At 37.2% G+C, this 25266-nt stretch overlaps 1 protein-coding gene across 3 annotated transcripts in view; it reads left to right on the top strand.

Moving 5' to 3' along the window:
- LOC124946489 (headcase protein) overlaps positions 1 to 25266 on the top strand; it is a 134053-nt gene that overhangs the window by 15953 nt on the left and 92834 nt on the right. The window contains exons 2-4 of one of the 3 annotated variants that reach the window (XR_007100094.1): positions 3247 to 3343; positions 4398 to 6790; positions 7348 to 7365. Coding sequence is in view for 2 of the 3 variants with exons in the window: in XM_047487238.1 (XP_047343194.1) it covers positions 3247 to 3343; positions 4398 to 4685 (385 nt within the window). In the remaining variant the exon portion in view is untranslated. Of the gene's footprint in view, positions 1 to 3246; positions 3344 to 4397; positions 7175 to 7347; positions 7366 to 25266 lie in introns of those variants that run through there. The other 2 variants (XM_047487238.1, XM_047487237.1) reach the window with 2 other exon arrangements.

Below are 25266 nucleotides of genomic sequence, written 5' to 3'. Positions count from 1 at the left end.
CAGAGTCGAGTTGAATACAGCTTGAGTTGTAATCTTGCGATTATTTCGTACATATATCCCCTAGCCACTGTTTACTTTGTGATAACAGTGTTGCTGCACACACGTGTACTTATCGTTGATAATAGAACTGACGTTAATTGGACCGCGAAGCATGACGATCTTCGCTCAGCAGATCTGTTGAAATTTGTTTGCGATTTACATCTTGTTTAATTTAACAGGCCATATTATCGTTATGCATTGTCGTATTCTATATGTAATGATAGGATAAACTTGGATATAAGTTCATTGATTTGCAAAATATTTTTAAGTCCTCGGTTAAAAACATTTTTGCTTATCGACGAGACAAACTTGTTCCGAGTTATTTTCATGGGAGTAAACATGCGATATATATCCCCACTTACGATCGTCCAATGCTGTGATTAACGAAAGTATCGATTCGTATCCATCTCTCTCGTGACAGTATTGCGTAACGTCGTTGAGTATTAGTCATTCTAAAACAACTAGTCAACGTAGTGATGCAACCACGCGCGAACGTTGAGATTAAAAACTGCAAAACCCAGGAGATTTGCAAGACGACGAGATGCCACGCGTGTGATTCATAAGTTCACTTTGTGTGGTTTTTTTTTGTTTTTTTTTGTTCTTTTTTTGTTTTTTTTTTTAAATGATAAAAAAATATCTTTTTGACCTTGACTCTTTTTTAAAAATGACAATATTTCAATTTTTTTTTTTCTTTTCTTTTTATTATTATCATCGTCGCCCAATCGTATTCAATTTAGATAATATATCGTGCATGTTCTTACTTTTTATGTGAAATTTGTATTCCAAAACAAGTACATATATTATTATTGCTTATATATATATATATATGCAGATAACTTTTACGATTCGATTCTCCAAAGGAATTCTCTCACAGGAAACGTACATTCTCGTGAATGCGTGTGCGGTAACTTTCAAAAGTTATTTTTAAGCACTCATTATCCTACTCTGTTAGCACGTGCTACGATTCGTTAATTAGTCGCAACGTAATCTGTTGCCCGTATTTGTTTCTGCACCTTTGCCAGTTACTATTATTCACTTTTCTCTTCGAGATAATCAAATTTGAAAATAATTCAACTCGTTGATCGTTAAACCTTCGAGAATATTTTGTCGAATGTATTTATATTGTAAAACCGTGTCTATTTGTTTAAAATGGATCATATTCGGATAATAATGTCGTTAGCTATCAATAAAAAAAATAAATAAAACCTGAGTCATTCTCGTTAAGTACGTTTTCGTTTTTATCGAGCTAATTCGCCTGATTAACGCAAAAATTGTACCGTTTAGAATGAGAGAAAGAGACGTAGGGAAAACGAAAAAGAAAAGAAATATAATTTCCTCGAAACTTATTTCCTAAATAAGTTCTTCGAAAGGTTTATTGAATTTCGATAACTTATGCGATCTTTCGTGTTATCTTTGCGTGATTAAATTATGATTAGCTAAATGTCTTTCTACTTGTTGAATTCTATTATAATAGAATTCTTCGAATTGACTTGAATTAGACAGATATTTTTTATCATATCCATCAATAACGGACGTATATATGTAAATATACTTTCATTAATAATTTATACTGTAATGAAATCGAAATGAAATGTTGAAAGGTTAAAGTAATGGGAAATAGGAATTATATAAAAATGTCAATAAAAAAAAAAAAAAAAAAGAGAAAAAAAAAAGCATTTCGATTGCAGTCGTTCGCATAACAAGCCTCGTGTGTTTTCCAGTTTGTTTTCCTCCAATATTACGGCTACATTGGTGGTGTGGTGAGGACAGAAGGGAAAAATGCGTAATATTTTCGTGACCCTTGCTTGACATTGCCAAAAATAACCGATACGGGTAACGATAGGACGATTTCATTCGAGTGGAGGCCAAGGTTAAGGTCGAGTTGTTTCGTTCTCTCTCTCTATCTCTCTATCTCTCCATCTCTCTCTCTTTCTCTCTCTCTCTCTCTCTCTCTCTCTCTCTGTCTCTCTGTCTGTCTGTCTGTCTGTCTGTCTGTCTGTCTGTCTGTGTCTTTCTCTGTCTTTTCTCTCTTTCTCTCTCTCTCTCTCTCTCTGTCTCTCTCTCTCTCTCTCTCTTTCTCCACATCGTAGCTTTCTGTCACACTTGTCTTCGTCTGCTTGCATTTATTTACTTGCTTGCTTATAGTCTCTCTTTTTGATGACGTAACTTGCATCGTTCAACTAACGGTTCAAACTTTACGATTGTTGTCACTTTTCTGTTTTTCTTTCGACGTTTTCTTTTAATCGTTTATCGACTTTTACGAAACACAGCTCTTTAAGTCATTTATTATTATTAGTTACTTGAGTTATTGAGTTCTTCGATTTGATTATTCGTTTGCATTTCTTTCGACTCTAGTAGGTTTTCTAAATAAAGTACTTAGATATTAAGATGCTTTCAATATATCTTCATATTATTTATCCGACAGTGACATTGAATGATATTTCTACATAAATACGTTCTCCTAGATCCCAAAAGCTCTTTCGAATAAACATTCTTACATCATCGCTCCTTATAATTCGCACTTCTACTTCGAGAAGGAATGCGCACATTTTTTATCGTTCGAAGTCGATATTTTTAGATTTTTTTTTCTTTTTTTCTTTTTTACAAGATCGTACGGGAATCTGACGTACGCGTGTACAGTTTGAAAAGCTCTAAGCTAGCTCACCTTGTTCATATACGTATAAATTTGTGTGTACGTAAAGATATATATGTACACATAAGATATATGTATATATATATATATATATATATATATATATATATATATATATATATACATCTACACACGTACAAACATATGTGTACGAGTTTTATCGCGCATTCCTTCTGCCGCTTCCTTTTCGAGGGTTATCAAGGGATAGAAAGGAGGGTGCGGAATTATTATGAATCACGAGAAATTCACTGGATCCTCCCCCACCGGCTTTTCCCGTAAAAGCCTTTCAAATGGAATGTTTAGTTCCTCTCTCTCTCTCTTTCTCTCTTACACACACACATACACACACACACATTCTCTCATTTTCTCTCACTTTTCGTTAAAAGAATTTTATCAAATCTTTTTTAGAGACCATCTATTGCGAATGAAATGACGTAGAAAATTTTCAAATGATAGACGTAGATAGTGCTAAGGTCATTGATAGAAATATATATTTGTTGAGTTGATTTTGTACTACGATTAAGATTGTAATAACCCTGAATTTTTATTTTCAGACAAAGCTGCGGAGCCAATGGTATCTTCTCCCGTCGCTTGGACTTCAGCGCATTTAACAGCTTGCCCCGCACCAAACTGAACTCCTATCATATCAAGGTAAGAAATTTGAGGAAGTTAAATAAAGTTTACTCTCATTCCTTTTTCATTAGAATTAATACATTGAACGTCGAATTGATTTAATAGAAAAATCTATATGTTCGTTTAATATCTTTCATAACCTTTTATAGATAAATTGTTTACTTTAAATTATACTTATTAGGGAAAATACTTTTAAAGATTTTTAAGATAACAAAAGAAATCTTATAAATTTTTAAAATAAAGTCTTTGAAAATGAAGTGTCAATCACCGATATTTAATAACGTGATAATAATCATCGAAAGAATGTAGAAATTATGATTTAAACATTTTTTTTCGTATTAACATTTTTATTCGTTTCATTTCTCTCTGATTTTTTATTTATAATGAAGGCTGAAGTTTCTATGAATGATCGAGATCGCATAAACATAATTAACGAATTAAAAGAAAGGGCGAGTTTTCAGTTTAGCTTTTTTAATTTCCAACGTCGAATCAAAGTAAATCATGCGAGTACCAACCCGTATGAGGGTTCCCTTTTTATCATTGCTGATTAATCTCACGCGAATCCGATCATTTTTTTTTTCGCAAACAAGCAAAGCGGTACTATCCGTGCGCGCACGCTCACGCCCTTTTGAGCGAATCCTTTCGCGCGTTGCGTCGTAACACTGTCGTCCTACCCCAAATACGAGGGAAAATCAATACCAAACCCCTTGTTGGCTTTACCGTGCACTTACTCTCGCATTTTCTGCACGTACGCGTTTTGCTCCTACGCACGCGCCGTCACTTCCTGGAGGGTTGTATAATTTTTTTTATTACATTCCGTTTTGTTTTACATATATTCTCATCAAGTTGTCTAACTCTATCGATAGGATCGATCGATTCGCAACAAAAGAAATCAGGATTATTAACGTTATTTTATGTCTATTCGTGCAAATAAAATTGCGTAAGTAATAATTAATATAGTACATACTTATTATAGTATATTCTTATTATAGTATATTCTTATTATAGTATATTCTTATTATAGTATATTCTTATTATAGTATATTCTTATTATAGTATATACTTATTATAGTACATACGTGAATATAAATATCTACGAAAAAGGATGAGAAAGCAAGTACGAGAAGAGGGGAGAAACAAATACTTTTGCTATGGCGCACACACAAACACACAAGAAAAGTCATCGAATTATTCGTGCATTGGATGGAGGACCCGAAAAAGGGTTCAAATCTGGCTGTGTAATATGACAACGTACGTATTACGTTTTGGACAATCGATAAACGAAAGACGAATTGGTATACTCTTCATTCCGCCGTTTCTGCGTTCTATTCGTTTAAATTGTACAAACAGAAATGTATGAGAAAGTTGGAAAATAATTTTTTAACTATGTGGAAAAGTTTTTCATATTTAGCCCGAGCCATTGAGATTAAGATGAGAAAGAAATGAAATGAGAGGAGATGAGATTGTAGGACGTCGGTCGACCTTGACCTTAACCTTGACATGGGTTCTTTATTTTGGGATGTATATATATATGTATGGTAGCTGTATGTGTATTTATGTATGGATGTATATATGCGTGTGTTAGCGAGTGCAAAGTGAAGGATGACTAGTAAAATAGTCGGCTCCCCTAAGAACTCGGCTAAGTGCCTGCGGCTTTCCGAACGAGCAACCATAATCGACCTTGTTCTCTCTCTCTCTCTCTCTCTCTCTCTCTCTCTACCCTATTATATTTTAATCGAAAGGACTTGACACTACTGTTCTCTGGCGTGTAAAAAAAAAAAGAAAGAGAGTGTGTTATGCCGAAAGGGTTAATTTAGTTTTGAGATGGCTTCGATGTGTGTACTTCGATAGTTAAATTGCCGTCAGCTCGTTGAGATAATACTAAACTGTTAAATTCATTTCTCTTCCCTCCTTCCCTTTCTCTACTTATTTATCGCTTATTTTCTTTTTATTTTTTCGCTTGATATCCTTGTCTTACAAAAAAAAAAAAAAAAAAAAAAAAAAAAAAAAAAAAAAAAAAGAAAAAAAACAAAAAAAAACAAAAGAAAACAAAGAAAACATGTGTACGGTATTATCGATGAACGTTGTAAAAAAAATAAAAAGTGAAAGAAAAGATCGAAGGATTTTTTTCTTATTATACTTCGCGTCAAAGAATGATCGTACATTCCTAAAGTCTCTTTTCAAAAAGAGCTTCAAATATGGTAGCTTTTCTAACACAAGGCCGCATTAGGTAGTTCAGTAAGAACTTCGAATGCGGAAAGAACGATGAAAAACGAAGAGGAGAAAGACAAAGAGAAAAAGGAAAGCCAGAGAGAGAGGGGGGGGGGGGGGGGAGACGACCCTTACAGTGTATAAACGAGAATATCGTACAGTTTGTAAGACCGAACAACCACCGTTGCGAGTCCTTGTTCTTTTCGACCAATCCTGTGTACCCTTCTGACGCGGGAAAAGCCGCTGGTTCTTTGTACCGCGAACGAATGAAAATAAAGGGTACTCTCACGATACCACGGGCGAAAGGAAAGAAATATTCTTTAACCCTTTGAGCAAATACGAACGTATATTTACGTGTCGTATTTTAGTCAGCTTGCCTCGTAGCACGAGCGTACATAATACATCCACGGTTAACATTTCATATCAAAGTTTTAGTACTATTGTTAATTTATTAATTTATTAATTTATGTCTGATCTGGATTGCATCTGGGTAATCATTTCTAAAACTTATCTCACAAAGGATTATACAAATTTGAAGAAAATAATGTAAATCCAAAACATAGAGAATAATGAATAAACTTTTGTTTGTTTTAATTCTTTTTAAAGAGTAACATACGGAACAATTAATTCGACAATTATTTCTTATACTTTATAGACAAATGAATTTAGAGTAAATTAACCATTAACACGTTGAATGCCATGGGGAGTTATCAGTGACGGCATTGAATTTGTCTATAGCACAATGGGAGGGGGGGGGGTGTCTCCAGTGACCGGCGACATCAAAATTAGTAGAAAAACGTTAGAGTAAATGTCAATATTTATAAACTTTTTCAATTACGTTGTTATTACGATGGTGTGAAGATCTCCAATAAGATAAATTCATTAAACTTGATTATAAACCTCAATTTATCTGTAATAGATAATATTTAAAAATAATATGTATCACATAATAGCAGATTCATGTTGGCGCTGTTGTACTCATGTAATATTAGAGCGCCATGTGTTAATTATCTTGACTTTTCATAATAGAAAAAATTGCATCTAGGAGTCGCATGATACGTGAGATCAATTTAATTGGCATTATTAGGATGATTTGAAAATTCAGCAACATTGGTAGTAGCTCTCGAGGATTACTGGTCCCTTTGCAAAAAGAAGAGTGATGTTTTCGATCGAACGAGCTGGCCAGGATATTCCGGTTTCCAATTGCGTCGCTTTTCGTTTCAAACTCGCGACCCTAATGACGTGACGAGAGGGGTGAGAAAGAGAAAGAGAGAGAGAGAGAGAGAGAGAGAGAGAGAGAGAGAGAGAGAGAAAATGATCGTATGCGTAATGTAGGAGGAGGACAGACCCTCAAATATATTCCTTTGCCGTGGCAACGTTGGCAGGGAACAACGAAACTCGGCAGGGCTAGTGGTGTACGTGTCTATAACCCTCTCTTGCTTCGAGTAAGGGTAGTAGAGCACCCCTCTTCGCGAATTGCAAAATGCAAGGTTTGCCTTTTGCTCGGTGAATACCGATATGCAGACACCAAACCCCTCGCGTTTAGTTGCGTTGCTTTTAAAAGCCGAGATTGCTGGCGTGAATTGGAAATCAGCGCACATTCTCTTCTCTCTCTCTCTCTCTCTCTCTCTCTCTCTCTCTCTCTCTCTCTCTCTCTCTCTCTCTCTCTCTCTCTCTTTATTATATGTATCCGTTTTTGTTATTTTTTTTTTTCGTTTTTTCCTTTTTTTCTCTCTTTTGCCATGTTTTATTTATATAGTTTCGTGATACATTTAGCATAAAATAAAAGAAAGAAATGTTTGACGATTTAGATGTCATCGATCGAATTCGACACCTACTCTCGAGACGAAACAATAAATCGATAGATAGGAGACGAGAAGCAGCGAAAACGGAAATGGAAAGGTGGCGTGCCACGAGGCGATAACTTCACACGTGGCACATCTTATAGAGATATATCGAATCTAGGAGTGGCTCGTTACCGGTCTCACGGCGCTTCCAACGATTACAGCAGCTCGTTTCGTGAGTATATACAACCCGAAAGTTACGTTCTCTCTATCTCGTAGCTCGTTAACGATTTGTTGGAAATTGATTCTTCGATATTAACGATTTATTTACGATTCTCATCAACTTTATTTTTTCTTTTCTTTTCTTTTTTTTTCTTTTTTGGAAATATGAAATTCTCGCGTCGCGTAAAACACGAGAAGAAAGAGGAAGATCAATTTTTTTTTTAAACATTTCGTTAAATTGAGTCTACTTTTAGAGAAGTAACGAAATCTCGTGGAATATCTCATGAAGATGTACGATATGGAAAAAAATCCCTCTACGCCTGTTATTATCTTATTGAGTTAATTTTTCTCCTGGATTGTGTAACAACGAAGATAACTATCAAAAACTACCAACCACTTATCGTTTTTCTTCGATCAATGAATTACCCGCATTATCTCTTGGTGTGACTCGTGATAAGGAGACCCTTCACTTGAAAATTTCTCATTTTATAGTCTTTTCGCCTGTTATCTTTAATAATAACTAATAATAAATGGGTTGCATCAATAATAATAAATAAAAATAGTACATTCTTAAATATTTTTTTTTTCGTATTACTACGAAGAAAAAAAAAAAAAAGAATAAAAATAAGAATTAGAATGAGAATAAGAATAAAAGTAAAACTAGTAAGGCGACGATGTTAAAACACAACAGAGGCAAAAGAAGAAGAAGAAGAAGAAGAAGAAGAGAGAGAGAAAAAGGGGGGGGAGAGTCAAGGATGATAGTACTTGTGTTCTCGAGGGGGAGGGCCGAGATTAATTAAAAGGAGCTTTCGTAAGGACGACGTCGAAAAGCTTTTGTCGTAATTCAACTGCCTCTTCTCTTCGAAGAAGAGAGACTGGAGAGTCTTCTCTCTCTTTAACTTTCTTTTTCTCTTCTTCACCCTCGCTTTACCTAGCCGCTCGATGGACATTGATTCTCAATGAGTCGACGCTAATATACGAGGGCACGTTCTACCATTTGGAGACTAATAGGAAAACGCCGAGCAGGAATTTATCGTGTCGTGTCGCATACGAATCTTCCGATATTGAATTCGTGTTTTTAACCTTTCGTAAAGACAAACGAAGGAATTATCACTCTAACGCGAGAAAAATTTTTTTCTTATTTACATTAATTCTCTTTTACCTTATGTTCTCTTTTTTCTTTTCTTCCAATCGAATAATCACGAAAAGAATTCTTTTATGCTTGCCGATTATTCTTTTTATTATTTCTTACAATTTTGTTTTTCTCGAAATAAGTTGAAATGTTAAACCGAGAGTTAATCCTTCGAGTACATAGCAACCATAGAATATTTCAAGCTTCTACGAGCTTGTTTACGTGGCAGTCTGGCACAAGGAAATCGGCAGACACAAGAGATTGTTGCGAACGAGAAATCGCTGTATTTTCTAGACGAGTCGAGTACCCGTAATATTTCTTAGATAGTTTCAAAGTAATATAATTCTGAAGCGTACTCGGTCTCTCTCTCTCTCTCTCTCTCTCTCTCTCTCTCTCTCTTTCTATCCTGCTAGCGTTGATTAAATTCAGAGGTCGTGCAAAAGGATGGACAGAAGTTTGGCCAGTCAGATTTCTCGCTCGCATGGTTGCTAGAAAGCACATAGGACAACTCGAGAGCTTCAAGAGAATAATACTTGCTAATTTCGTTGTACCATGTTAAATTAGCCTAGGTAGAATTTATGTCTTTGATCCAGACATTTGTATGTGTAGTACATTTGACTTTTGTCGGACTTTGATTCGATCGGTTAGAGATATTAAACTTTTCCATTAAGCATGAAACAATTGGAAGAATTTTCTTTGTTTAAGAAAATTAATAATCCCTTTATAAGAAGTTTAAATTAATTTTTGTTTTCAAGATGGTTTAAAAAAAATTGTAAACATTGATAGTTTTGGGATCTTTATGAAATTAATTTATTTATATTAATATTGTATACATAAAATCTTTATTTTCAATGTATAACGATATTTCGAAATACGACAATATGGTCGAACGAAGTTATCGTTCGATACTTATTAGCAATACTCGTTAAGAGAACACTCGTACGACTCGAAGATTATATTTTTCTGGTAGCGACCGTTAATTAGCTTTCCAAACGTATTCATCGGCAAAGGGTGTCACTCCCTTCTCTTCCCTTTCTTCACGAATTCTCCTCTAGTGCCTTTCACATCTCCCGATGGGTACATTTTCTCTACCCTAAGCACCTTGTGTCACAGGGTCCAACGAAGGCGTGCGCTACAATGGAGCTTTGCATTAAAAGTCATTAGCTTAAACGTTCGTGCTTCCTGTTGCGCAAGCCGAGCAATTCAACGCGTTGAGCTACTAGTAAGAGAGAAAGGAAAGAGAGAAAAAGAAAGCAAAAGAGAAGAGGACGTTCTCGAGCGTGAAATAATTGCGCCGACTTTTCGTTCGACTACCCCTTAACAGTTCACAACCACCATCATCATTACCAGTAGTCCACTACTACCCTCTTTTGCCATCGTGGTAGTTCAGTTTCCTTCTTTACTTTTTTCCTTCTTTTTGTCCTTTGAATCTCTCTAACGAAACGAAAACGAACCAAAACTGGGCTATTCGGCTTCGCGACAATCTTACGATCTATGAAACCGTTCTTTTTATTATTCAACACTTCTTCTTTTTCAACTTTCTTTATCAACACGACACACTTACGAACGCAAATAGGCCTCTAATTCGCACGGTGTTTCTTTTTCTCTTTCTTTCTTTTACGTATTCACTTTAATTATGTATTTCTTCGTATATTTCGATAATTGCTGTCTTTCTAATGAAACACAAATTCGATTTTATTAACATGAAGATATTCTTGTGTGTATATCCACATAATAAATTATGATAATTTATGGAAGAGAAATACATATATTTTGGAAACCACTAATTATCATAACAATTACCATCGGATGTTGAGATGAAACTACATTTTTTTACATTACGACATATTTTCTAAATTAAAGAAACGTGTTTCGTTTATAATAAAGAGCTACGAATAGGTTCGTTTTAAGTTATCTCGAAAATTATGTTCAAGCCGAGCGAACTTGACGAGCAACACGTTTAACCTTTTTATTGGAGAATAAACAAAAAAAGGAAAAGAAAAGAAAAGATTATAGAAAAGCTACGACGAGCGCGTAGGTTTTCGGTGCGTCCTTGAAATTCATTCCTGAACTGGGATAAGAGTCGTGTCGTCGTTCCCTTGGGAACAAGACCTACCTCAAGCCAACGCGTCACGGCGAATCGATGCCAAATAGCCCCGTGTTTTCTCCGGTGCGGCCCTTCTCTCTCGCGTCGGCACTATTTTTGACCCTGAACTTGTTACGTACGACGGCTAACGTGCTTCCTTTTTTCCAAGGGTGAAAGAAGAATCGGAAGAGGGTTTGCTGGAACCTTTGTGTTACGAGGAAATCTTGTAGAAACACGGAAACACGTCTGTTCCGTTTTTCTTTCTCCGTTGGTCTTGTGACTTCACTCTTTCGAACGTTAAATGACAAGCTTTGTGATAACATAAAAGATCTTGTAAATGTTTCGAATTTTTCTTCACACTTTTACGATCAATAATATTTATATACTTGTATCTTTCGACAGGTTCAATTTCAGACTTTTATTTGATGATATTCCTATCGTTTGAAATGAAAAAAGATCGGAATGACAATAAGCAAGCATGATCTTCGATTTTCAATCGAAAAAATCGTCAACTAAAGAGAAAGAACGAGACGAGATAAAATTTCTCTCTCTCCCTCTTCCCCTCTCTCTCTCTCTCTCTCTCTCTCTCTTCGAGAGAAGATAAAACATCTCTCGAGTTCATTTAAGAAAAAAGAATTCCAGTTCGATGTAAAGAGACTGGGAAGAAAAAATTGGGTTATATAGTTTAATGCATTGTGTTATTGTTGATTATAGATTGGCAAGATTTTTGACTGAGAAAAATAACCAAATTACGATGAATGCGCGATTTCTCTTCGTCGTCGTCATTTTCATCGTTTTCGTCGGTTTCGTTTTAGTTTTAGTCATCTTCATCTTCGTCGACGTATTCGTCGTCATTATCGAATAGATAGGATGAGAATCAGTAGAAAGAGGAAGCAAAAGCCGACCGTCGACCTCTCGTCTTTGCCGAACGGGATTATTAATGATAACGTATCGTGCGTTATATACCCTCATTCCCTCCTCTTCTTCCTCCTCTCTTTATCCTCCTGATATACTCATCAATTTGAAAACCGCCGAGATACGGCGGAAATTACAAGAATCGTTCCATGTGGGCGGCCAGCTCTCTTCTCTGTCTCTCTCCCCTCTCTCTTTCTCTTCCTCTCTTCCCTCTCTATTTCTTAATTGGCAAATGGAAAAGAGGCTCGATTTCGTTTCGCATTGGCTGCGAGCTTAATGAGGAACACGGAATCGCACCTTTTACGTTAGATTTTTTGTTCCTAATTAACCTACCGTAATTTAAGTTTGTCTGTTTTATTTGAAAATTAGTTCCATAATTGCTTATTAATTTCCTCATTTTGATTATATCGACAAGCAGATTTTCCTCCGAACTATCGGTAACTTTCGAGACGAAACTTTATATATTCGATGGTTCTCAGAAATAGAGGAATTTGAATTAGTATGGGTGAGGTGGTAGGATTATCACGCTTGATCTTGAGCAAGCCCTTTGAAGAAGTTTCTCGAGCGAATAGGAAGAAGTTACCTCGAGGTTCATCCAACGACTACACGAGGTTAGTTCGATAAGAAGTAACAAATTACTTGATAAGGGTTCTCGAAAGAGGTGTTCTTAGTCGAAATCTCGTCGAAAAGAAAAGAGGTCTTAAGGTCGTCCTCCTTTATCGTCCACCTTTTTTTTTTTTTTCTTTTTTCGTAAACCCTTTCAAGAATTTCAAGTAACATCGTTCCAGAGAAAAATTCTATAAAAATTATTAACGTTTCTTAAAATCCAAAATATACGGGATTTTTTTAGAGAGTTTTTTCTTCCCGAAACGCAGGGAAAATATTATGGAAAAATATTGAATCATCTTGATGCTATGGGGACTGTCTTTTTTATTTTTTCGTTCTTTTTGCGATCTTTCTTTTTTTTTCTTTCTTTCTTTTTCTTTACTAATGTACGTTCAAGAAAATGGAAATAGAAATGCGAAATGGTCGACTTCGATGACCATAACGATATATACTTTCACTGCTCTCCCCCCTCCCCTTTTTCTCTCTCTTGTACGCACATGTACGAGATATAATTTTCTGGTAATTGCTATCGATCCATCGTATATGATCTTTTTCGAATTTTATCGTGAAAAGAAGAGGTACTTTGCCTTCTTCGATATCGCTTCGTATATAGCGAGGCCATCGCAAAATGGATACCATAGGAGGGAAAATCTCTTTGATACGGAGTTAAACACTTATGAAGTCTCTTTATCGTTAAATAAATTCAACGACTACGATCGTAGACATTAAAAGTATCGATAAAAGTGCTGTGGCTAGATTTGCCATTGAAATCATTGGTAACATTTCCGTTGATTGTATATAGTGAATACAGTTGGAAATTTAATTGCATTTTCATTAACCAAGAGTAGTATATAAGCGCGCATTCTATTGATTGATTCGTTGGTTCATTGTAGAGTTCATTATTGTAAATTCAACGAAATAAATCGGAGATTTCGAATCCGAAACACAGATGCTTCGTTCAGCATTGTTTGAATATCCTTAGCTTTATGGAAGGATGAGGAGGAAGAGGAGTAGAGAGAAAGAGAGAGAGAGAGAGAATATATACTAATTTCGGTCGCGTTTGCAGACGAATGCAATAAGTCCTACACGCTGGTATTCACAGCTTTGCGCCTCCGCCAACGGTATTCCAAGTAATTATTACAGAAAGGATCGAGGATGTGAAGAAGTAGGATAGCTATAGGAATGAGAAGGAGAGTTAGAAGGGTAGGGATGAGTATTACGACGAGACATTCTTCCCCGGAACTTCTCATGGTTCTCTCTTTCTCTCTCTCTCTCTCTCTCTCCCCCTCTCCCTCCCTCTCCCTCCCCTCCGTCCCTCTCCATCCATCTCTCTGCCTTTTGTCCTGGCCTCTTTGTCTGAACCGCCGGCTTTTTCCTTCGTCGTCTCCTCCCACAGGAGGGAACCCGAGGGAAAGTCCTGATAGAGAAATAGTTGGAATACGAGGCGTTACGCGCGGTGATTTGGTTCTTGCGCACGATAAATCGATCTGTCTGCTGCGCTCCCCTCCTACACCAAAAGATGCTCTCAGAGAAGAGTTGTTGGAATTATTTGCCAAATTTTTCTGTTCCCGCATATTCGAACCCATTAAGTCGATAATATTTCTAGCTCTTTTTCGGACTTATTTTGTATGTGTGTGTTTTTTTAGATGTTACAAGCGTTAAAGAAGAAAAACGATCGTGTTCTTGCACCATTTCAAGACTCCCTTCTAGTTGGCAGACACCGAAACCAGAGAGGGGGAAGGAAGGAACTCGAAAAGTTGCGAGATTTATTACGCCATTACTCGAAGCGATACGCTCGCTCGAACGGAATGGTTATGGTTACGAACGCCCGAAATTTGCTCGTGGGAGGTCGAATACAATCACCGTGTTCAGAGCACCGCGAAACTTGAGTTTCTCTCTCTCTCTCTCTCTCTCTCTCTCTCTCTCTCTCTCTCTCTCTCTCTCCTTCTTCATTGCTTCTAAGTGTACAACAGTTGCAAGATCGTTCCCGTACGATACAAAATCTTCTCACGATTCAAAAGAATGTTTTTCAGAAAGATTAGGTAATATTATAATTATTAGAGGAGATAATTGTTCGAAGAGCAAAATGATTCAATACCGAAAAATTAAAGGTAACATTTTATGACACTGATCTACCTAGTAAAATGTGATATAGGTATATATATATATATATATATATATATATATATATATATATATATATATATATATTGTATATATTTTAGAGAGATAGAGAGAGATAGAGAGAGATAGAGAGAGATAGAGAGAGAGAGAGAGAGAGAGAAGGGTGTAGATACCTATCAGAATTCAGGTTAGAATTTTCATTACTACCCAAAGGTACGTCTGCGGTGTGGCGAGTGAATCCCTCGAAGATATCGTCCTGTGATGTAGCTAGCGGAGCTTCGCGTATTGGTCGTCGTAACCAACAGGAGCCGCAAGGTATTAAAGCCGTCAAGACGGAGAGAGACACCGAGGGGTCGGTGTTCCGAGTGCCAAGGATAGTTTGAGACCGAGAGCCCGTTCTTAGCTATGTGTCTCGGTGGTTACGTTCGTATCCCTAGAAGGCACCATACCCCTCCGTAGAAATGCCAGCGATGCCCTTCCGAAACGTTTCTTTCTCTCTCTCTCTCCCTCTCTCTCTCTCTCTCTCTCTCTCTCTCTCTTTCATCTCTCTATTCACTCTCGATCTTTTCTTACATTCTCTTAACTTTCTTGTGTCGTAGTTCTCTCGATGATCCTCCTTTGGAAAGTTTTAATCGACTACATAGTAAGAGGATTTATGTACAAAAGATGTACATCTCTTTGGTATGGCTCCGTCTCTTTCGTTTGCACTCTTGAACAAGAATTTCGATGAGAATCTAGTTAGGAACTTCTGTTACGCGTATCGAAATATGATATTTCAATGTCGAAGTTCTTATATATATATATAGAGTATTTCTTCGGAACTTTTCAGATCATCGTTTGCCTCATAACAACATACAGACAGAGGGAGGATCTATCTTTTACACAGATAGTTTCGTTCGTTTTACTAGAATGTATAATGCGATCTGGCGCTTAGATCCGATCGTTTCTCTTCACTCTTTTGTATTCTTGCATCTTCGGTCCTTTCTCCCTTTTTCCTCCGTTTTATTCCCCTTTCTTTGTCCATACAATTTAAAGTTCAGAAAAGTGCCGTAAAAAAGAAACTTTGGAACGAGAATTTACGCTGGTGTGCGTTTGTTCCGAGTGTCAAGGACAAGAGAGAAGAAAGGCGTCAATAAGGGTGGACCTCTAGGGATCAAAGGAGAGACGGGGGAGATCAGGTCATGTTAAAAGATACAGATAGTAGTAGCCGATAGCAGTTAAATATTTGTGTGAAGAATCCGAGTTTCGAGATTTAACAAGAGGAGCTAAAAAGAATACGAAGTTGTTTCTACTCTTGCTAGATGATATTTTAGGTCGATGCTTCTACGTCATTAAAATCGTCTGTATTTACGCAGCCCTTCTTTCCATCCTCTCTTTCTTTCAATGAGGAGGAGAGATGGCTGCTTAAAACTTTGGGCAATACGTCTGCGCCAGCTAAAGTAAAATTCACAGGAGAGATCTTTGTTTCAGTCTCTTTTTCTCTCTCTCTCTCTCTCTCTCTCTCTCTCTCTCTCTCTCTTTCTTTCTCATTTTGTTCGTATTTATCTCTCTTGTTCCCGGAAAGAGAGAATGACCGAGGGTGAGCGAGAGGGAAAAAAACGAAGTGCGGACCGTCGTCGTTGTTCATTTGCATTTCATTTCGGACGGAATATCTTAAAAGTCATCGCGCGTTTTCACTCGATTTATTCTCGCCTCGAAGTAATTCGTTATTTCGCGAGACGCGATCAGGTTCTAAACGTTTTTATTTAAAACTTACCATTTTCACGAGAACGCGATAATTCTAACAATTTTATTTAAAATACTATTGATTTATTATGTAATTATTATTATTTTTCATCTTTCCTTCTTTTTTGCTCTTTTTTTTTAATTTTAATTACATCCAAAGTTACCTTTTTGTGATCTGAGATCGTGTTATGATTTTTGAGAGGGAAAGGGAGAAAAAGAGTAAACCCTTTTGGTCAGGATGGTTCAAAAGCATAACTGCGTGTCCGTAGACCTCTACCGACTGTTGAATTTAGACATTGGATCGCAAAAGGGAAGAAAGATAACGAGCCAAAGTTTCGTAGTGTATGCTGGACAGTGGAGGACCCTTTCCTGACACTAATGCGAGCTCGTACTTTGAATCCTGAATATCAACGACATTAACCGACCCTCTTTCGTTGACTTCTATGGACGACGTTAAAAGTGGAATGTCAAGAGATAGAAGATTTAAACTGCCTTTTTCCAGAATATTATTGCCATCCCTAATGATATAATGCCTCTAATCTTTTCTTTATAGGCTCGCCTGTTTTTATTTTCAAAATAACATTTCGGATGGAGAAGGCGTACTAAAAAAAAAAAAAAAAAAAAAAAAAAGAAATGACTGCGAACAATCAAACGGAGCATCGTAAGAAAAAAAATAGGTCATTAAATGTTTTTGCAAATATGAATGCATGTGAATATAAAGTAAAGGTATTGTATAAGAAAGTTACTTCTATTTTTGACTCGTATGAAATTCATACAAAGTTTTAAAACAGGAAGGTAAAAAATATCATTCGTAGAAAATTCCAGACACGAAGTTCAGCCTAAGCTTTTAGTCGAATACTTATTTCGAAAATCTGTTCGAAAGTCTTAAAGTTTTCTTCATTTTCCTCTTTCTCTCTCTCTCTCTCTCTCTTTCTCTTTTTTCTCTTTCTCTTTCTCTCTCTGTTAGTAGCTATTACGAGGCAAAAGAAGGGGTTGAATCTCGTCGAAGAACTTTTAGAGTTTCACAGAAAGGTGTGCCGTATATCCGGCGCGATATGGACACAGCCGGTTACAGGTTCTCTCGCGGTATTCTCGGAAGCCTAGTAAGGCGACATGGCGAACGAAGTGAGTGTTATGAGGGAGTTAAAGCCGAGGGAATAGTGCCGGAAGTGAATGACTCGCGTTCGTTGCTTTAAGCACGCAAGAGAAGAGAGGAGCTTCTTTAGACCGCGCCCATGAGTCTTCTCATTGACTTAACCCCTTTGCTGACCATAGTTTAAAACTGTAAAATGCGTTTGTCGTGTTTCTCTCGGTTGTTTCTTAACACTAACTTTCAAATGAAAACATTATTACGAGCGTAACAATGATAATAGAATGGATAACGAAATAGATATAAAGAAAAAAATATTGGTGATAACAGATATTAGAATATATATATATGAAAGAAGGAAGAAAATAATATCGATTTGAAGAGGAAAGGATAGATAGAATTGATATTGTGATTTCTCTCCGAGTTTCTTTTATTTCTTTCTCCCTATTTTTATCTTCTCTGATTCAAAGTCAACGCGTGCGGAATTTTTCGCAAGTCTCTCCTCATCCGTTGCACTGGATTCGTTCGGCTTCGCTTTGTGGATCCAATCTCAATTTCCCAGGAGTAGTTGAGAAAAGTCCTCTTTCTTTTTTCAAATTATCTCTTTTTCTCTCACGCATTCTTACCAATCCATATTGGCCCATCAACTCAGAGTCTATCTGTGAATCAGTATCAATGACTGAACCTTCCTACGATCTTGAATATTTTTAAGGAAAAAAAAAAAAAGATTCCAGTTTTGTTTATGTAAACTTTTAATGTAAAGTAAAACTTCCAATTTAATTATTTGATTAGAGAATATATATATAGAGCGAGAGAAGGGAGAGATAGAGAGAGAGAGAGAGAGAGGAAGAGGGAGGGAAAGAAAATAAATGATCAAACTTAAGAATAAATTCATACGTTTTGATTTTTTTACCCCAATTTATTTTCGAATCTACGTCAATCGACGACACTGGATCTATCAATAAAAAAGCGAGAATTGGTTGCCAATAGTGCATGTACAATACAAATATTGTTTTATCGATAGATACTATTAAAATTCGAAAATATTACTGATACGTTCAAAATATCGAAATGTGTGGAACTTATTTGTAATGCGTTAAAAGTTATATCCTGTGTAGATCTATCTTTTAGTCATCTCTATTCTCCGAAAAACTCATGATATCCTTTGGTCATTTAGACGTCATAACAGATATACCGCGAACAAGGTCAAGCACGAAGGTCTCTCCTACGTTCGATCCCTTCATCCTGAACCTTTTTCCTCTCATCGCTGTCCTCGATTTTGTCCTCCCTAAACAGCTCTTATATTTCTTCCTAAAACCGAAAAAGAGGGGTGGGGGAGAAAGAGAGAGAGAGAGAGCGAGAGAGAGAAAGATCTGAATTTTAAGCTGACAAAGCTAAGCAACGACGAGGTGCAAATTAGCGAATCTTATCCGGCACTCTCCTCTTTAAGTCTCTCGCGGGGGGAGGGTGTGGGTGGGAATCAATGACGCAGCTGATGAGCTGTTCGGTGCGCATGCTCGCAGACGATTCTATCGACCGTCCTCGTCTGCTGCAGAGAGCACAGGCACGGCGGCCTACACCTTCTAACACCCTCACATCCTTCTCCTTGCCCCGTTCACTCTCTAGCTGTCTCTCTTCCACCCATTCGGACTACACCCATGGTCAGAAGTTCGAAGCACTCTTGAGATTTTAAATAAACTTTGAATGTGTACTTACAAAAATTACTCTAATCTTAACTCGTATTTCTGGTTCGTATGAATTAAATTCTATTTAAATTTTGTTTTTTTATCATACGGTTTATTAATTAAACGCTTTTGTATAAGAATTAAAATGGTATGATATATGTATTTATTTATTTAATTATTTATTTATTTATTTATTTAAAAAGAATCTTTCTATAGTAGTTACATATTTATTATTAAAAATATAACTTAATCGAACATCATAGGGTGCGGCAAACTTTTGGTCGGGGATATACTTTTCCTTCCTTCTTTCCCAGGGTCCCATCGTCATAGTACGGGGATGGTTCGCTGCTCTTGAAGGAGAGAGGGGGTTGGCCTCGACCGGGCTGCGGCTGCGGCTGCGTCTGCGGCGCTGCAATGTTGCGGCCTTGACTCTGCGCCTGTCCGATAACTTTCCCCGATGATCCACACCAGACGTACCGATGACAGTGTTGAGCCACCACTACGACCAAACACCACTACCCTCCAGCCCCCACCAACACACACCCATACACCTACGCATCTCTCTCGAACTAGCAAGATCCTTCTTCTTCGCATCGTTATATACCTGCAGAGTGTTAGACAACTATCTCTCTCACTTTCCTCAATACTCTCTGCTCCTCATAACCCATTTCAAGAATAGTATTGTCGAATGTGCTCGAGGGATCGGCTTTAATCTTTTACCTCTTAGTTCGGTTATGCTCCTTGGGCATATATCATATAGTTTATTCTCTCTGAGTATTTATAGTGAGATATTTAGAAGGTTATAATATACGTTACCACCGAATTCTAAATGCTTCATGTTAATATTAAATTTAAAACGTCAACTTGCGACGAAGACGAAATTTCTCTTGTCTCTTTTGGTAGAGCATAACCTCAAATGTTTTAGGATGATTTTCGGTGAGATGTCTGCTCTCTTCATTCTGGCAGACGTGATATTAACGCGGCCTTCTCTTCCGTCTATTCTTCTTCCTGTATTATGCATGGTCTTTAGGATATTAATATCGCATCGTTCTTTGCGTAGTTTCCGTCCATTTTCTGTCCAAGTTCTTTCCCCTTAATGCCCCCCCCCCCTCTTTCTTTCAACCGCGTTTCCTGCATAATGAATTATATTATCTAGTTGGAAGAAGATAGGATGAAATTCACGAAACAAAGGGAAGCAAAGAAAAGGACAATAGATTTGGGAATGTTGAGAATATCCTCAGATCAAAAATTTATTGAAATCGTAAAACAAAAAGAAATTATATCTTTAGATTAAAATAAAAATAATACAATTCGGAAATTTTTTATAATAAACTATAAAAGAACTTTAAATATCAAAAGTAAAAAGACCGACATCTCTATCCATTGGAGACAATGATTAAAGACGTAATCACGTGGATGGAAGGACTAGTCCCTTATTCCTTCTACGAAGGGCAATATGTAATAAAACGACGAAACACATACACGCACACATCTAGAATTATGTTTCGTTAATCGTACGAACATCAGCCAACGCTCGTCGAGAACGGTCGGTTCCGTTCATGATGCAGACAATAGTGTGATCAGGACACAATGTGTCTTCCTTTCATTTCCCTTTTCCTCGATTGCTCCGGGGCTGACGTTTCTCCCTTTCTCCCCTCTCTTTCTCTCTCTGTTTCTTTGTCTCTCTCCCTTTTCCTTCTCTCTCTCTCTCTCTCTCTCTCTCTCTCTCTCTCTGTCTCTGTCTCTGTCTCTTTGTCTCTTTGTCTCTCGCCCTCTTCCTCTCTCTCTCTCTCTCTCTCTCTCTCTCTCTCTCTCTCTCTCTCTCTCTCTCTCTCTCTCTCTCTCTCTCTTTCTCATCACCTACGCATACACACACACAGACATACACATTTGCCAGGATAATACTAGCTTTCAAATAAGATAGAACCGATGTTCTATCTTATTCACTCTTCTCTCCTACTAATTCCATTCTTACTACTAGCTTTTAAATATTTAACCTCGACGAAATGTTTCGTATAATTGAATAATAGTAATATTAATTTTTTTCTTTTACGAATCATCAATTTATTTTTTACATTTGTTAAATATTATTATCATTAACGTTACAATAAATTCGTTCAAGTATTTCTCTCTCTCTCCCCCCTCCCCCCTCTCTCTCTCTCCCTCCCTCTTTCTCTTTCATTGGACATTCTCTTCGAAGTGTCGAAAGACATTGTATCAAAGTACTCCACTGTCTAACTGTCTCGATTTGTTAGGCTCTCTTCTGTGTGTAAGGCAGAAGAACTAACGCGTCATGGCGAGCTCGCGCGCGCGCGTTTACAAGACGACGTCAAGCGCTCGCATTAACTTGATGTATGAGCTTTGCTGCCGAGACACCGTCTGGCCCGATTCTGAGGGTGTCTCAAGAAAATTCGCACGCCTCCGTTTTTCTCCCTTCTAGCCAAACTTCCATTTCTACCTACCCCCACTTTCTTTTTCTCTCTCTTCTCTCCCCCACCTGTCTCTTTTTTCTGCTTATTCTTCTTTTTTCTTTTTTTTTTGGTTATGTGTCTTTACGACCTCATTGTTTTTGCAATAAGAGGAAGATGAACAAGTCTTTTAGATAGCTCACAAAGAACCGTCTTTTACGTTTTAGTTTTTTATTTATTTATTTATTTATTTTTTTTTTTTTTTTCATGTAAATCGAATGACGTTTTAAGAATAAAGGTGTGAGAATTGTCGTTAGTGTATAAAAAGGACAGAGAAAACAACGTTACCCGTGAGAAAGAAAATAAGAGTGATGAAGGGGAAAGAAGTAGGGTTAGTCTTGCGTCAAAAGATTGCCTGCTAATCAGTTCCCTAAACAGAGACCGTAGCTAATCTTCCTCTACTCATCCGGGGACTGTTCGAAAGAACTAGGGGAAAATTTTTATTCTAAATCCTTACCCTCTTCTCTTTACCTTTTAGTCTTTGGAACATGTGTGATTCGTATATGATCCGTATCTTCGAAGAAGAACAAGAAGAAAAGATGGATTATCTATTAAATAGTAGTAAAAATACTTTTTCGATTTATACGTACGTGAGCACCGATAATGGGCCTGTCATAAACACGAGTATCAACCGACGGGATTGAATGAGATCAAAAAAGTAAAAAAACAAAAACTAATACGTTAGCTCCTCGTACCTTCTCTGGAACGAGAAATCGAATTTTCCATGACGATCCTTTAAGAAAAAAAATTCTGGCTCTGAGAGAGAAATTCATCTGAATTCCCAGTACGTTTTTTTTTTTTTTTTTTTTTTCTTTCTGCACGAACAACGAAAGATCCCCGCTGATCTCGCGAGTAGATTCGGTTGAACGAAAAGGAAGCATGTCACGTTTGCCGCGAGATCAGACCAACGGACGGATTATCTCGTAAAGAGAAATAAAGAGAAAGAAAAAAAGGAAAAGAAAGAAAGGAAGAAAGAAATACTAAAACGAGACAGAGAAAGGAGCTCTTTTTCTTCTAGTTCTACGCGATAAGATTTTTTCATGCCTTGGCGAAAAATCGACCGGACTGAGAAAAAGAAAAATCCGTCGTCGGCGAATTCTTAAAATCGCTTTCGTTTTTCCAAGCCAAGTAAAGAAAGGTAGTAGATGCTATTAAACCGAAAGAGGAGACCCCTTGAAAGATCGGCTTGCCTTAGATAAGATAAGAACGCGATCGAAGAGAATCGTAAAAGGTGTGAGAGAGAGAGAGAGAGAGAGAGAGAGAGAGAGAGAGAGAGAGAGAGGAGAGCTTAAAGAATTCCAAACGTTAGAGAGCCGATTAAATAACGTGTTACGTGCGTTCGCACGTCCGTCAAAGATCATTAAATTCTTTCCACGTAGACGAAGGACCGGGCCCTTCTTTTTCTCGAAGCCCTCTGCTCGTCGTAGGTTAACGTCCCTTTTATATAGCTTTAGAACTTTCGCCTAACGCGAGAGAGGTCTTCTAACGTGTTCCCGTAGAAAGAGGATGAGAAGGAGGAAAATGTTCTGGCAATGAAAAAAGGGCAGGAGAAAACGTTGGCTGAGAAGAAGAAAAAGAAGAGGAAGGAACGGAAGGGTGCGTTTTTGCTCTTTCTCTTTTTCCTTTCTCTTTCTCCTTTCTCTCTTCTCAAAATCTCATCCTCGACTAGGTTCGGGCTTTGTGCCGAAGTAGCAGCGAGACGACGTTGCTGCCTCGCTTTTCGTCTCGACGTTTCGATCCACTTCCAGCGTCGTTCTCGACGACACAACGAGGATGCCGACGTCGAGCTGTCCCTCACCCCTTTGAGAATTCCGAGATCTATCATCGACATAGCAAGCGAACTAGAACTCCCTTTATCTAATCTTATATCTATGTATTAAATATACGTATAAAGAGTGGATCCTAAATCCGTAACAACTTGTCTCGAAAATGAATAGAAGAGTGAATAGTATCGTATCGTTGGGAATATGGTGAAATACATTATCATCAACTTTATTCGTTTTGTTTGAAAGATTTGTTTCTCTATTTCTTCAAATAAAGTGAGTTTAAAGTTTTATGAGAAGATAATAATATAAAAACTTGAAGATATACGAAAAAAAAAAAAAAAAATGAAAAATTTTAAGACATAAATGTCATACGTTTTCTATACTATTAAGATCTTCCGATCGATAATTTTGTTTTTTTTGTTTTTTTTGTTTCTTTTTTTTTGTTTTCTTTTTTCTTATCGAGCCTATATTAAATATTTCCAATAGTTTCGATAAATGATTTTTAAAATGATCTACGATCTTTTTTCCGAACTCTAATATCTCCGGTCTGTTGTTATCGCGAGGTACATTCGTAAAGGGTTATGTGACTCGCATCCTATATATTAGATATGTATAATAGTTCTATATGTACTAAGGTAAACACAAGTACACATATGCTTTATCTCAAGTTAACGTGGAAAGTTCGTAGCACATAATGATGATTTATAGAAGGCTTAGGCCAGGTCGGATCATCGCGATGGCTTATTGCCATCAAAATTTTTCAAGGTTTAAGCTTTCTTTCTCGTTATCTCTCTCTCTCTCTATCTCTATCTTTATCTCTATCTCTTTCTCTCTTTTTCCTGCTTTTTCTCTATCCTTGAAATGGCGTCTCTTGAGAGCGGAAAAAGGAGGAGCAGAAGTGCTGCAGGACAACGCCAGTATATTAAACTTTTTTTATAGACCTCAGTAAGAGGATTCTGTCATATTAAAATACTTGGCCCGCCTTGTTTTCGTTCCCCTTGTACATCCTTATACGCCCTACCGCGCAACTAGACCCACCTGCGCGCCTTTGTCAAGCCCTTTTCTCTCTCTCTCTCTCTCTCTTACACACACACACACACACTTTTCTTCCTTCTTTCCTTCTTTTTCCTCTGTTTTTTGATGAACTCGAGAAATTTTTCGGAGACCTTACGTTGTATTTCGGATATCCTCGTTTGCTCACGACCCCTTCGGATTTTCTTTGATCTACAGAAAACTATGTTTTATCGTTCTCTTCGAATCTCTTGTAATAAAGTCCTTCAAAAAAAATTTTTTAATATATTCCACGTTACGATATATTAAATCCAGTAAACATTTAAGTATTCATTATCATTCATATTTTTTTTTTTTTTTTTTTTTTTTTTTTTTAATCTGGATATATTTTTGATTAAATTAATCTTAGAGAGATGAGCGATCGAACACGATTAAGAGACACTAGAGATATTCAATGGATTTAAAGGATGGTACGAACATAATAAATCTGCTTTACGATAACGATAACGCCGGTTTGTCGGGTAGCTTTGTCCAGGGAATCGCGCGGATGAACCCGATAACTCCAGAGATAAGCTACTACGAGGGATTTGTAAATAATAGAGAGAAAAAGACAGTGAAAGGGAGAGAAGAAGGAACAGCAACAGCATGTCATACTGGTAAGCCTTGTTTTAATCGAGCAACGCTTCCTATAAGTCGAATGCGGAATGCTACGGCACGTAAGCTCACGGTAGGTGGGCGATACGAAGTAAAAAGAGGTGGAGACTCAGGAGGATAAGAAGAGAAGAAGGGGCAAGCAGGGATGGTAGCAGCAATGTTGTATATACCTACTTTGCATGCAAACGGTGCGGCGAGCACGACATCGCGTTGTTCCTCGAACGTCTTAAGGCGTTAAGTAATTGCACTGAGAGTAATTCCGGATATGGGTTATCAGGGGGAAAATCTCCGCCATTATCCTCGAGCCTGTCTCCTTTTTCGCATAATCGATGATGCGTACCTCCAGACACCTCCTCGATTTCACGTTAGTTACATGATACATATACAGTATTTCTTCTACAGGCTGCTGTTATTATATTATTTGTTAGCTGCTGTGTTCGTACGATCCTACATTGATAGCTT

The sequence above is a fragment of the Vespa velutina genome, chromosome 2 (genome assembly GCF_912470025.1).
Source record: "Vespa velutina chromosome 2, iVesVel2.1, whole genome shotgun sequence".
NCBI classification, from domain to species: Eukaryota; Metazoa; Arthropoda; class Insecta; order Hymenoptera; family Vespidae; genus Vespa; species Vespa velutina.
The sequence above is the reverse complement of the archived record's forward strand: the minus strand, read 5'-3'. Positions and strand labels throughout refer to the sequence as shown.